Genomic DNA, 14323 nt, shown 5'->3' on the forward strand with positions numbered 1-14323 from the left:
TCTCTGCTCCCTCTCAAAATCTCACCTCCTCCAGCCCAAGCTCAGCGCAGGAGCCGGGAGCAGTCACGATCGGCCAGCGCACTGAGCATCAGTGGTGGCGAGGAGAAGTCTGAGCACTCGGAACCCGCCCCCAACCACCTGTCTGCCTACAGCAATAGCATCTTTTTCTCTGCAACCTCATCAGGTACAAGCAGCTGGTGCTGATTCTGACAGTACAGTCGGCCAGCTCCCTGGCTGTTACTATAAAGATGCTTTGAGTTAAAAATATATACATATATGTATGTATGTATGCCTATCTGGGTTATTTCTTCTAATGAGAAAAGACCAGAGCTGTAGAGGGATACATGAGAGACGTTTCATTTTCATCTCTCCTTTATTTGAAATCACTCTTTTTAAATTGGGGGGGGGGGGGATAGCTGCTAAGCACAGCTGCTAAACACAGATCTAATGTCTCGCTCTGTTTTCTTCTTATAAACTATGTCATTTCTTTCAGCTTACAAACATGCAAAAACCACAGAGCTCCCACAACAACGGTCATCTTCAGTTGCCACCCAGCAGACCACAGGATCCTCTATCCCATCCCATCCGTCAACTGCTGGGGTAAGTAAATAATAAAGAACTTACTCGAATAATTTCATCTTTTGATATGTGCAAAAATAATTTTAGGTATCCTGATTTTTTTTTAAAACCAAACCTTCTCTTTTATATAATGCTTTTTTACTATGCATCTCAGGTTAAAAGTAATGTCCAAAAACCTTCATTACAAGGTTATAATTAAAAAGCATGATTCAATGATTTAAAACAAAACAGAAAACTAAAGCAAATGATTAGCTTAGGCTCTTTGGTTCCACCTACTATGTTATCTTAAACCAGCGGTTCTCAACCTGTGGGTCGCGACCCCAGCAGGGGTCGAACGACCAAAACACAGGGCGACCCCACAGGTTGGGTCGCGACCCACAGTTTGAGAACCGCTGTCTTAAACTAAAACGTTTGCTGCTTGGATTCATTCTTCAAGAGTATATATCTTAAGCACATGTCATACATATAAACATGTCATATCTTAGACCTCTCATATATATATATATATGTTGAAGAGTTAAGTCAAATCATGTTCATAATTCACCAGATTACTTTAAAACTCTCAGTTTAAGACCATGCATCTCATTCATAATAGCACAAAAATGTAATTCTTTAGGATTGAAATGAATATATCTATGAAGAAAACCACTTTACTAAATGGAGATCTAAATGAGTGTTGAGACCGATTATATTTCAGGAGGGGAACCTTGTAAAGCTGTCATTTCTGCTACAAGTTCATAAATTCAAGGCAGTTCCAATCAAAATCTTAATAGGATTTTGAAAAATGTTGTATGTTAATCCTAAATTTTTTTAAAAAAGAGTAAAGATGCAAGGATAACCAAGTACATTTTGAAATGACAGTAGGAGAGGACTTAACCATGTTAGAGAAAAACATATATAAAGCTATCATAACCAAATATGGATTTAGCCCAGGGATAGCTTTTTTTAAAAAGGTAAAGTCAAAAAATGAATACTAAAATAATTATAAATCAGCAGGAAAAAAAAAAAAGCCACAAAATTTTAAAATACTACAGCACACTACTGTTATGTTCCCCAACTCCCTGCAATATTGTTAGGGTTTTTCAAATTCTTCTCCAAAACATAAGTCTGACCTCCTCCAAAGGGAAAATAAAGTCCATATATAAAGGAAGTACATTGTTCTTTAGTCAGACACATATCCATGGTTTTATGAATACATTATTAATCAAGTTCATCATTTGAAGTGCACAGTTCCGAAGATTTTTAGTTCATTTACAGAGTTGTTCAACATGACTGTAATGTAATTTTAAAACATTCTGATCACCCTAAAAGATACCCTTGTATCCATCAGCAGTCACTCCCCGGCATGAGCCTTTTCCTCCACCCTCCATCCAATGCCAGGTGTCCCACTACTATACTTCCGGTCTCTATATATTTACCTCTAAACACATAATGACATTTCACATGAACAGAATCACACAATTATGTGGTCTTGTATGACTGGCTTCTTAATGTTTTGAAGTTCATCCATGTTGTATCATATATCAGTACTCACTCCTTTTTATTACCAAATAATATTCCATTGTATGGAAATACCACCTTTTTTTTTAATTATTCATTCATCTTGATGAACATTTAAGTTATTTTTACTTTTTGGCTGTTATGAATGCCACTATGATGAATGAATATGTGTGTACAAGTTACTGTATGGACATATGTTTTCATTCCTCTTGGGTATATAAAACTAGGAGTGGAATTGCTGGGTCATATGGAAACTTGAAGAACTCCTCCAACATTTTTCCAAAATGTTTGCACACTTTACATCCCCATCAGTAGGTTATGAGGGTTCCAATTTCTCTACATCCTCCCCAGCACTGTTACTGTGATTTTGATTACCGTCACTCTGGTGTGTGTGAAGTGGTACTTAACTGTGGTTTTGATTTCATTTCCTTGATGACTAATGATATTGTTCTTCAGATACCTCTTTTGGAGAATTTAGATCATTTGCACCCTGCTCTCTTTCTCACTCTTACTTTTTTTGTATTGAATTGTAGGAGTTCTTTATATATTCTGGATAGTAATCCCTTATCATATATATGATTTGCAAATATATTCTCTTATTTTGTGAGTTGTCTTTTTACTTCCTTGGTGGTGGTTGCCAGGGGTGGATTTAATGGTGGGTGCACCGGGTGTGCGCCCTGGGCCCCGACTTCTGAAGGGCCCCGCAAAACCCTCCCTAACTTTACACTTTTTCCTAATGTAAGGGGCCCTACATTTTCTTCCGCACCCGGGGCCTCAACCAACCTTAATCCGCCTCTGATGGTTGCACATTCTCTTTTGGGCAACTTAAATTTATGGAGTAAGCAATCAGAGACCTTAAAATTGAGTGTTTGGATTAATTGTTGCAAACCTAATATATTCCCTCTTTTTTCCAACCTCACGAATAGAAAATCTTCCGTGCCATGTATGACTATATGGCTGCTGACGCTGACGAGGTTTCCTTCAAAGATGGAGATGCTATAGTAAATGTCCAAGCGATTGATGAAGGTTGGATGTACGGCACTGTACAGAGGACCGGCAGGACTGGCATGCTCCCAGCCAACTATGTTGAAGCTATATAGGCATTTCAGAGCATCATGCCCGTCTGCAGGACCCACACACCCTGCAGCCCCGTTTCCGTCTAGACTCTCCACTACTACCCAAGTTCTCAAGCTGCCTAATGGTTTTCCATATCATATGATTTATGGTTATAGAATCCTTTAATTTTGTCATATAGGAACCCAAATAACTATCCAGTAAAAAAACGTTAGCATCATTAATCTGTGCAATGAGTGAACAGGGTACTTCCTCATTATCTTTTGGACTCACACATAAAACAAGAGAAAATATTAAACCACAAGTTCATTATTTTTTAAATCACTACTGTCGAATTTTCTTTTGGTTTTTAAACTAAGTTTAACTTCAGAAAACTTTTTTTTTTAAGTTTCTGCAATGTATCAACACAGATCTTTCTCCATCATGAACATGTTTAACATTATTTCTAAAACAAGAATTCTGAACATGTGCACGTTAAAGAAAAAATTGCAGAGATATTCACCTTTCCCTTGCTTACTGAATGCTGATGCTTTTATTTCTAACCCAGTTCTGAAGTTATAAGCTGATAGTCAATATAAAATGGTGTAAGCTAATATAATAAAGTCTGTAATTCTGCAACAAATACCACCAATGGAATGAACATTATTTTTAAGTTTTCTGATCTACAAATAAAATTTTCAATAGAGAAAATACTCTATTTACACTAGACTTCACTGAAAAAATTAAACTTGAGAAAAATGTACTGTTAAAAATGCATAAGCGTAGACTTTCTCAAAACTATCCATACTTGTGGTAAACAACCTACCCTAATGGCTCAGCTTAAATTTTACAAGGTGTGGGATCCAATCCCAATTTTGGGACCTTTTTCTTTTGTATCCAGTGGTCTGGCAGTACTTGGCCAAGGCATTAAATGGCAGAAGGTGGAATGCCAACCAATGATGGCTTAATGCTCAACTTTGCGGAATATCTTTCTAAAAAGCAAAAGATCTGTCCACGTTACTTTAGAGCTGTAGTAATACTGCTGTCCTCATGAGGCAGGATAGTAAGAAGCCAGGAAAATTCCTTGGCAAGTGGAATGGGGAAACTGAGACAGCGGAAGCAAACTGGCCCCACACAGCACCCTGACCACCCGCCTTCTCTCCCTTGCACATTAAGCCCTCAGGACAATGAAGTTCTTTCTTTAAAGGACTCAAAAACTGTCTTTTTTTTTTTCTTTCTGAAGTTGGAAACGAGGAGGCAGTCAGACACACTCCCGCATGCGCCCCACCGGGATCCACCCGGCACGCCCACCAGGGGGCGACGCTCTGCCCATGTTGGGGTGTCGCTCTGCCGCAATCAGAGCCATTCTAGCGCCTGAGGCAGAAGCCACAGAGCCATCCTCAGCGCCCGGCAAACTTTGCTCCAATGGAGCCTCGGCTGCGGGAGGGGAAGAGAGAGACAGAGAGGAAGGAGAGGGGGGGGGGGGTGGAGAAGCAGATGGGCGCTTCTCCTGTGTGCCCTGCCGGGAATCGAACCAGGGACTCCCGCACGCCAGGCCAACGCTCTACCACTGAGCCAACCGGCCAGGGCCCGCCTTTTTTTTTTTTTTTTTTTTTAGATTTTAATCCACTTTATTAATGAGGCAGGGGAGAAACCTGAGCCTGGCAGGATGGTGCTCCTGCTCCTCCAGGGAGGAGAGCATGATGGGAGGAGGCAGGATAACTCTCTGGAGCATAGAGTTAGGGTCTCTACCACCCTGGGCCCCCTGCAGTCGGGCCTCTGTAGGTTTGGGAAGGCAGTGGGAGGAGGAAGCAGGGAGAGGGCGGCTCACCGGCCCTCCGGAGAGCTTAGGCGCAGCGGGTGGTACAGTGCGCAGCAGGCAATGGGAAGCCAGTGTCTCAGGCACCCCCGGGCAGGAAGCACTAAAAACTAAAGGATAGGGCCACGTCCCTCCCCTGTTTCTTGAGTCAGCCCCACCTGTCTGTTCCTGTGCACTTACCATCTGTCCACTTCTCTTCCCATCTGACCTAGGGCAGTTCTGACTTCTCAGCTCTCAACACCAGGGTATCAAGGAATGGGTGTTTCTTTGTGTGCTTTTAAGACTTTACTAATTTTCGAGAGAGGAGAAAGTAGGAATTGATTTCTGTATGTACCTTGACTGGGCAAGCCTAGGGTTTTGAACCGGTGACCTAAGCATTCCCTGTTGACACTTTATCCACTGCGTCACCACAGGTCAGGCAGGATGGCTGGTTTTGAGTCACCCTGGATGCCTCTGGGCAGGGACATGGAGTTGGGAGTGGAACCCTGGGCATCCAGAGGCAGCTGTGGTGAGGTAGGGCCCGAGTGACGGCACTGGAGAACAGGGATGGGAATATGGGAGACGGATAAACGGACTTGTGGGGGACAAAAATACAACCATGGAAACAGCAATGTCGCTATGGGGTTGAGAGGTCTGTGGGAACAGAAGTGGCCGCCGGGACAGTGATGGGTCTGTGAGCACAGAGATGGCACCAGGGAAACTAAGTACAGTGAAGAGAGATGGGCCCACAGTGGCAGAGGAGAGCCAAGGGCATCAAGGATGGGCCAGTATCAGCTGGGACCAGCGACCAGGAATTTGCTGTGGTAGGAATGGGAGGTGGGTCCTAGAGGCCCAGGGGCTATGCCAGACAGGACAGGAGTCACAGGAACCACTGCAAACAGAGACAGAGGTGTGACGGGAAGGGTCACTGGCATTGCCATGGAGTCATGTGGGTCTTGATCTTCTGAGAAGGGACCACTGGCTGGGCTCAGCCCAAGAGTGAGCACTGTGCCCTGGGCCAGGGTCAACTAGCCCTCTTTAGCCAGCCTCACCCCTGGCACCTGCCATGAACCCTTACAGGCACCAACCTGAGCCCAGACTAAGCCACCGTGTGCGCAGCTCCTGGGCCCCCAACTCGCAGGCAAGGCCAGTGGGACATGGTGGTGCATCACGAGTGCTTCTCATCTTCTCTGTGATGCAGGGCACCGTGTCCATCGTGCTGGCGCTGGCCTCTGGCGCTGCCCCTTGGCCGCCACCTTCCTGCTCTTCGTCACCAGCTTGCTGGCCACCAATCTGACCGGCCATATGATCCTGGGTGTGCTGGCACTGCGTCTATACGGGGGGTGGAAGAGGGGGTAGGGAGTGGTACGCGCTGGCCCCGGCGTCTGCCATTCCTAGGTAGCTGCACGGCCACAGCCTGGTGTGGAGCACTGCATGGGAATCAGGCAGTCCGGCTGCCCGCACTGCGTGCATGAGCCACGGTGGCCTTGGCTTGGTGAAACATAGACCCAGGAAAAGGCAGACCATTCCTAAGCATTCTAATGGTGGGTAGCTACTCTCGCCCTCTCAAGTCTTCAATCTTCTCCTAAACTGGGTTAAAAATCCAGGTTAAACCTGGCAACAATCTCATTGGTGCACTATAAATCCCCCTAAACTTTGGAAACATCCAAAGTGTATCTCAGTTCCAGGAAATGCTTTTTAAATTTCCCATTCACTTTATAAGGATGCCAAAGCACACTTTTATAGTTGTTATACAAAGAATAAACATAATTCCTAATTTCATTTTAATACTTCAATGTTTCAACATACACAGAAGTAGAGAATCCTACCATATCCACCTTAGTCTCAAATTAACAAAAGGTTCATCTGTCCCTACCCCACCAACACTTCCCATTACCTTCAAGTGGTTCCTAGTAATCACATTTCCTAAACATTATATGACAACTGACACACCTCAGAACACTGACAATATCTAGTTTCCAAATTTTCCTGTTCAATTTTCTAGCCATTTCTTGGGTCGGTCCCCATTTTGTAAGTGCACAGACACTGTATATATCTTAAGAACTGCAGACTCACAGCACATAAGGCTGCTTAGAATCTCAGCGACTACTCATCCTGTAACTGAAAGATTATAGACATGAATGATATAGATTACACACTAGGCAAAACTCAAACATGGTTCTCTCCATGACCAGTGCTGCTGGCACTACTCATGGATAATTCTGTGAAATGTTAGGCTTTTTTTTGTTCCCCCACCTACTGTGACCTTGTGAACAGGGTAATTGCAGAAGTTATGATGATTAGCACATTAATCCAATGGAACTGGTGTCTTAATGAGGGAAATTTGAAGAGACAGACAAACGGGGAGAGCATCATGTGACGATGAAGGCACAGCTCAGTGTGGTGGACAGCCAGGACAGCCCAAACTGCCAGCAAACCAGAAGCCCGGGGGGGGGGGGGGGCACGGGGCAGTCTTCCCGCCAGCGCTCACGCAGAAATGAATTGATTGTTTAAGGCACTGTTTGTAGTTGTTACAGCAGCGGCAATACACTCATATATCTTTCAACATCACCAAGTCTATATTTTTAATTTAAAAAATGTAGATTTAAAAGTGTGTAGAACTCATAAAATAAGAAAACCTATAGTTAAAAACACGCTATAAAAGGAAGCAAGCATGAATGGTTCATGTGTTTGTAGAAAACAATGTTCACTTTAATTTGGCACTTGGATTGAAAAACAAAACAAACAAGAAAACCAAACAAATACCAGAATGGTTTAGTTTTTAGTTTTATTTCAGATTAAAGTGCATTTCTTTAAAATGTTTCAACGTCCAGTTTCAAGTGGCAAGAGAAAACAGTCAAACTCTTAATAGGTCATGAAAAGTTTTACTGTGAATCAATCATAAGATTTCCCCTCCCTCAACTCAGTCATAATGAACCTGAAAATACACTATTAGTATAGGCCCACTTTCTGCAAACATTGTATAAAGCGTAACACAGGTAAAACTGTACCCTTACTTATGATCTACTACTGCAGTCAACTGAGGGATGAACAGGTACTTCTGTGAAGTTTTAACTTAAATCATTTGACTTACCAAATATAAATACTTTCTGAATGCAAAACTAAGCTCTCTTACAAAGTTTATCAAGTCATGAGAACAAAAATATTACAGGGTAATAAATGTCTGATTTGGCTTCTCTTGTTTCCTCTAAGTGCATATTAGTCAAGTCTATCCACAGGAGGTAGTGTTAAGATTGAAAGCGATTCAGTAATTCACCAACACAGAAAGCAAACTGTGACTTAACCAGTTAGTGCCAGATGCCTTCCCCTGACACATCCAAGTCCCCTAATAACCATGCCAAACACAAACTGTATTTTAAGTTTACAGGCAAGGAAAAAAGTACTCCTAAAGTAGTACTAGAACCTCCTAGAATGTGTATCTGAGCAATATTAAGACAAATGGGATAAGGGGAACCCATTTTACACAGCAACAAAAACTAAGAAATTAACGAAGCAAGATGCCCCTCCTGCCAGCTAGGACCAAATAACTAAACCAACTACATGCCACGTGTCAAAAACTATTCTTTACAAGACTCTGCACTAAAACTTTAACTTCATATATTTTCATGTCACAAAATAGTTTTTTTTTTTCAACCATTTATAAAATGTAAGACATTCTCAGCTCATAGGATTTTTAAAAAAACAGGTGTCAGGCTGTACTTTATAATAACCCTCTAAAAATGTACTAGGGTCAGACTGCCATCTTTGTTTTTATATTCAAAACTAATTGTTAATTCCATTTTTCTATTACAAAGTTCCCATTAGATAATAAACTATTCTTTAGATACTTGCTAACAATACAAAAGAACTGTTACACTATATTCCACTTTCAGTTCCATGACACTATTTTGAAGGTGTTAATTACACTATAAGAAATAATGTGTTGCCTGACCAGGCAGTGGCTCGGTGGATAGTGTCAGACTGGGATGCGGAGGACCCAGGTTCGAGACCCCAAGGTCACCAGCTTGAGTGTGGGCTCATCTGTTTTGAACAAAGCTCACCAGCTTGAACCCAAGGTCGCTGGCTCGAGCAAGGGGTCACTCAGTCTGCTGTAGCCCCACGGGAAAGGCACATATGAGAAAGCAATCAATGAACAACTAAGGAGTCACAATGTGCAACGAAAAACTAATGATTGATGCTTCTCATCTCTCTCAGTTCCTGTCTCTCTGTCCCTTATCTGTCCCTCTCACTCTGTAAAAATAATAAAAAAGAAATAATGCTGCCAATAACTAAGTGTAACAAGTTGATGATTCTCTCTGCCCCCTCAAATCAATGAGAAAAAAAATTTAAATGTTGCCTTTTGTTTGAAATTTTATCATTTATCAGTGCATCAATATCTATCAGCATATAAACTTGACGTATATAAGCTTAGTTTTGCCCACAATTATAAATCAGTATACTCTGGCCTAAAGATAATGTTTCCCTCTGATAATAAGAACAAAAGCTAGGCAGGCTTTCCTTCTTCCTCATGACATCAATTTAAATTATTGCCTTCAATTTTATACTCTCAGGTAAAAAGATTATCTTTTACTCAAATACTATAATTCAGGGGAGTAAGAATTTACAGCTTGGCACTTGAACGGAATAAACACTCATAATTCTGTTTGACTCCTATTCTATTAACTATCTATACATCTTCAAATACAAATGGTTCAGATTTTAATGGATACTTTCAAAAAATATAAAAAGCCAGAAATATGTAATAGGCATATTAAGTGATCCATCAGAAACCATATAGCCCAGATTTGTTTTACAGACTGAAGGGGCAATTTTGATAAAACAATTTTAAAAATACATACTTATATTCTGGCTACCTTTTTACTTTGGATGAGGGCAGCTTTTACAAAAAGGAGTATTTAAATATATGAGAGCAATACAACTCTGTCTTTCAAACTCCATTTTACATGGAACAGGAGTTTTCAACCATGTAATGTAACAACAAAATCACCAGAAGTCTTCTCTACAATGAAAAGGCAGACCTATCAACACATGACTTGTTTTGGCACTAACTTTACTGCCAAATTAATCTCAGGGGTAATCTGTTTTAAACAAAAATACACGTTCTATCACTTAGAAGGCAAAATTCGTTTAAAGATTAAATGGCATCTCTAAATTTTTTAATTTTTATCTTCAAAAAAATCGTAACATAATTTACATATAATCACAGGGCTCACTGTTCAAACTGCTTAATAGCGTTCTTTATAACAAATACTTAACTATCTGCCTACTTTACCATCTGAATCTTTTTCTTCCCCTTTTATTAGCACGCACAAGGGACAGGAAGGGAGATGAGAAGCAAAACTCATAGTTGCGTCACTGTGGTTGGCTCATCGATTGCTTTTTTTGTATGTGCTTTGACTGGGGCTCCAGCAGAGTCAGTGACCTCTTCTTGGATCAAACCAGTGACCTCGGAGTTTCAAACCTGGGTCCTCAGAGTCCCAGGCTGATGCTCTATCCACCGCGCCACTGCCTCGTCAGGTTACAATCTGAACTTTAGTTTGAAACATTTGAGACATGTCTCCACCTCCAATTCATAAACTTGAAAAACTTCTTTAAAAAAAAACCCAGAAAACTATTTTTAATTTTTGTGGCAACAGGTCTTAGGACTTCAATATGCTTGGGCTATGAAAACCTCCCTCAGAGCTTGAAGCCTCCTCAGACTACCTATTTACACGCGCAGACCACAAACACCAGCACTGTATTTGGGTCATGTGAAAGTTTTTAGAGTGGAACAAACAGGCCCCACTACAGGCCTAATGAATCAGAATCTGCGTTTTTACACACCCATGCAAATTTCAAAAGCATTGTTAAAAACAAACAAACATAACTTTGTTATTTGCATACAGAATACAAAGACTTTTCTAAAGGCTTGGGAATAAACTGGACATGGGGTTGTACTGATGAGCAAATAGCTTCTCACCCCTATTCAAGTCTTGACCTAATGTTAGCCATTTATTTCCCTAAAAATCGATAGTGTAGATTATGAGATGGAATCTAAGCCTTTCTCACTGGATTATCAAGTTAAAACTGGAAGACACACAGCATTAAGGGAAAATGTGGCCTGTCACCCTTAACTTCTCTCTTGTTCAATTTCAACTAAGTCAGCTTTTTAAACAGCACTTAAACTTTTAATTTTTTCCATTCCTTTACATTTAAAAATTCTATTTTGTTTCTTGTTATGATGCTTTTATTTTAGGCAATATATAATCTTTTTTGGCAGTCATATGATTCTTAAATATATGACAGAATCCCTAAATATTTTCAAGCTGTATAGAAAAAACCCACTGGCAATGTCATGAACTGCCACACTTGTAGTGTTCAGGTTTTTCAGATGTAAGTCTTACTTTTGACTGTATTATTCAATGGCATTGTTACTTAACTTGACTCACCCAATACTATGTGGACTCAGAGCAAAGTCAGAGTATTCAACAACGCTTTTAACTGTGTTCAAACGGCAGAGCATCTGTAGTGGGCTTATAAAATATTGAAAATTTATATTGACTATGAAATCCATTTGGAAACAAAAAATTTATAGTATGCTTCTGCATGCAAATAGGTTCTTATAATAACTACATAATAAAATCACATGTGAGTGTTATATTTGTCACTTGTTTTCTCAGTCATCAGAAAATATCTGAAGAACCTGTTTCACTTAATAGTGAAACAATTAAATGGAGCTAATCAAGAAACATTAATGCATTTTGCTATTCATGAATCATTCAAGGAAAAATTTGTAGAAACTTTTAAGACAAGTAAGTGTTCCTCATCCAAGATATATTTATAATTGTATCAACAATGAAGACTTCAGCAAACAGGTTTTTGTCCTCAAATATTTAACAAATATCCTAGTTAAATCAAAATGTTATAAAATTACTAACTGTGCTTGGGTCAAATTCAGTGCTTTTATTTTGGTCCCATTTTCACGATACTGTTCAGATTTCCAAGAACTTTATTCCACAGCAGGTTAAAACTTATATGCCACTTCACTATTAAATATTTGGGAAATGATAAGACAATATAAGACACAATTATAATTTAGTAAAAAATATTTTTTCATTAGTTATTTTTTTAAGCTACAATCCTGTTAAACAGTTCCAGAATTTCTTGTAAAACCATCCTTAGTATAGAAATACCAAACTTAGACTAAAAAATATTTGTCATGATAATGGATTTACGATTACAAAAGACACTTTTATTGTGGCTGGTTGGTGGTCCCCTTCTGAATATAGAAGCTAATTAGACACAAGGATTAAAATTTCTGTAACTTGAACAATGTGTGCCTTTTTCAAGTAGGGATTAGTTCTGAATAAAGTGTGAAACTGAGATCATTCAAAAAAATGAGATATTCTCACTAAATTAAAAAAATACATGGAAAGTCAGGCACTACTAATATTAGTTGGTAAAATTTATAAATGTTTTAATTATATACACCCTATTTTTAAAAATTAGACAAAACACATTTCAAAAAGAACAGTATTAAATTTCTTCCAAGTTTGCTTTAGGTGCAGGTGAAAAGCGCAGGTAAACTCTAGATTTCTTACAGTCCAAGTTGTACTGAAAATACTCTTTAACTCTCCATTAAAAAGTAATTCCACTAGGCATGCTGTCAAGTGGCTTATACCCTCTTCCAAACCAAAAGAAAAAAAAAACACAACAGAAAACAGTAAGGACACAAATAGCAAAATTGTCACATAACACTTTCTCTTTTCCAAAACTTTACCCATTCTGGTTACTTTGGAAAATACTCATGTTTTAACTAAGACTATTAACTAAGTACAAAACTATCTGCTGATTTATTTGTAAACACAGAATCCTACAAACATCTGCAGCAAATCCACAAAGCATTTCTATTGTCCATACCGATATTTCGTTTCAGTTCTTAGTATATACAAAATATATTTCTATTAAACAAAGGTATTCACAAGCTGCAGAAAAACTCACGCAGTTAATGAAAGCTGAAATTTATAAATTAAAGCATTGTAATCTATACATAATATACAAATAGTTCTGCATTTTAAAATGAATACTATCCTCTTAAAAGTATATTTCCACAAACAAATGCTGCTTCACAAATATTTGCTAACGCAAGTAAAAGTGAATGGCATCTTAGTAAAATCTGCTTTAAAACTTTAACTCAAAGCTAAAACTTTTGGTATTTTTCTTTAAAGAGTCCAAAGGTGACATTTCTGAAAAATATTCTAAATCTTTTACATTGCATATAAGGTATTTTACCAAGAATAAATTTCTAAAAACTTCAAGCACAACAAAGATAAATTAAGAAAGAAAAAAAAAGTCAAATATAAACATCCTCTATCAGTCCAGCAAAAATTTTAAATAAAAACAATTTCAATTTCACTTCAAATAAGGTATTTAACATAAAGTCTTTTATCATAATATGCATAAGTTTAAGTGAAATAAATGTATGCTTGTTTCTAGTCCTTGCTTTCACGTTTCAATAAGATATTTAAATTTCTGGGAAAACTATGCACAGTAGCCAACAAAATACACAATACAGAGTGGTCTTACATAATGTACGTACAAAATTGAACTTATAGAAGTCATTGCCGTTCAGGTACTGAAATGTTACCAACTTTGCAAATGTTCAGTATGAAATTGTATTATATTTCAGAACTTCCTTATGAGTCAACAAATTCAGTGACATTATTTAAAAAGCCCTTCAATTTTCTCTTACAATACTAAACAGAATTATGATAGGCTGGTGACCTCCAACGTGACTGCAGATTTTTTATTATAGAATTTGCCATGCTTCCCAGCTTCTCATGCATTTCAAACAGCTGGCTCCCTGAATAATTATGAAGATCCTCAGAGTCCAGCTGAAGGGCAAGCGCACTAACCTGTGCCACAAGATTCTTAGACAATGGAGTTTCTAACGTGACAGGATCAATGAAATCTAAAGAAAGAGAAAAAGGTACAATTAGATCTACTTCAGACAAAACTTAACTTGTGCATATGTTTTGACAAGTTAATGGAAGGCTTAAGTGCTTAGGACTCAAATGGAAAGTGCAGGCTGGGTATGCACCTGTTCCTCAAGAGAACAAGAGACAAGAAAAGCTAACAGCTGATCCTCTGCCACTAAAGACATCACCAGCCTACTTCATTTTTATGAAAAGCATGACCAGAACACAGTATTTAGTTCATATCCATATTTAAGACCTTAATGAAGTACAGTTGACAATTAGATAGAAACTAGACATACTTGAAGTAAAGCCAAATTTTCATGTACTTGGTAACTAACACAAAAATGAAAAACGTGTGTAATTCATATGGCATGGTCAAACTAAAACTAATAGCCTAATTACAAAATATTTACAG

General features: G+C 38.9%; 2 protein-coding genes across 38 annotated transcripts in view; one reads left to right on the forward strand and one right to left on the reverse strand.

Annotated features, from left to right (window-relative positions):
- The window catches only part of NEB (nebulin), a 210797-nt gene extending 206952 nt beyond the window's left edge, over positions 1-3845 (forward strand). For all 27 annotated transcript variants that reach the window (XM_066281248.1, XM_066281221.1, XM_066281230.1 and 24 more), the window contains 3 exons: positions 35-184; positions 494-600; positions 3006-3845. In XM_066281248.1, coding sequence (XP_066137345.1) covers positions 35-184; positions 494-600; positions 3006-3179 — 431 coding nt within the window. In that variant the 3' untranslated portion in view covers positions 3180-3845. The remainder of the gene's footprint in view (positions 1-34; positions 185-493; positions 601-3005) is intronic.
- A 3859-nt stretch (positions 3846-7704) lies between these two features.
- Positions 7705-14323, reverse strand: part of RIF1 (replication timing regulatory factor 1) — a 73741-nt gene continuing 67122 nt past the window's right edge. For all 11 annotated transcript variants that reach the window (XM_066232881.1, XM_066232882.1, XM_066232880.1 and 8 more), the window contains one exon: positions 7705-13901. In XM_066232881.1, the coding sequence (XP_066088978.1) occupies positions 13687-13901 (215 nt within the window). In that variant the 3' untranslated portion in view covers positions 7705-13686. The remainder of the gene's footprint in view (positions 13902-14323) is intronic.

Source organism: Saccopteryx bilineata, chromosome 5 (genome assembly GCF_036850765.1).
Source record: "Saccopteryx bilineata isolate mSacBil1 chromosome 5, mSacBil1_pri_phased_curated, whole genome shotgun sequence".
NCBI classification, from domain to species: domain Eukaryota; kingdom Metazoa; phylum Chordata; class Mammalia; order Chiroptera; family Emballonuridae; genus Saccopteryx; species Saccopteryx bilineata.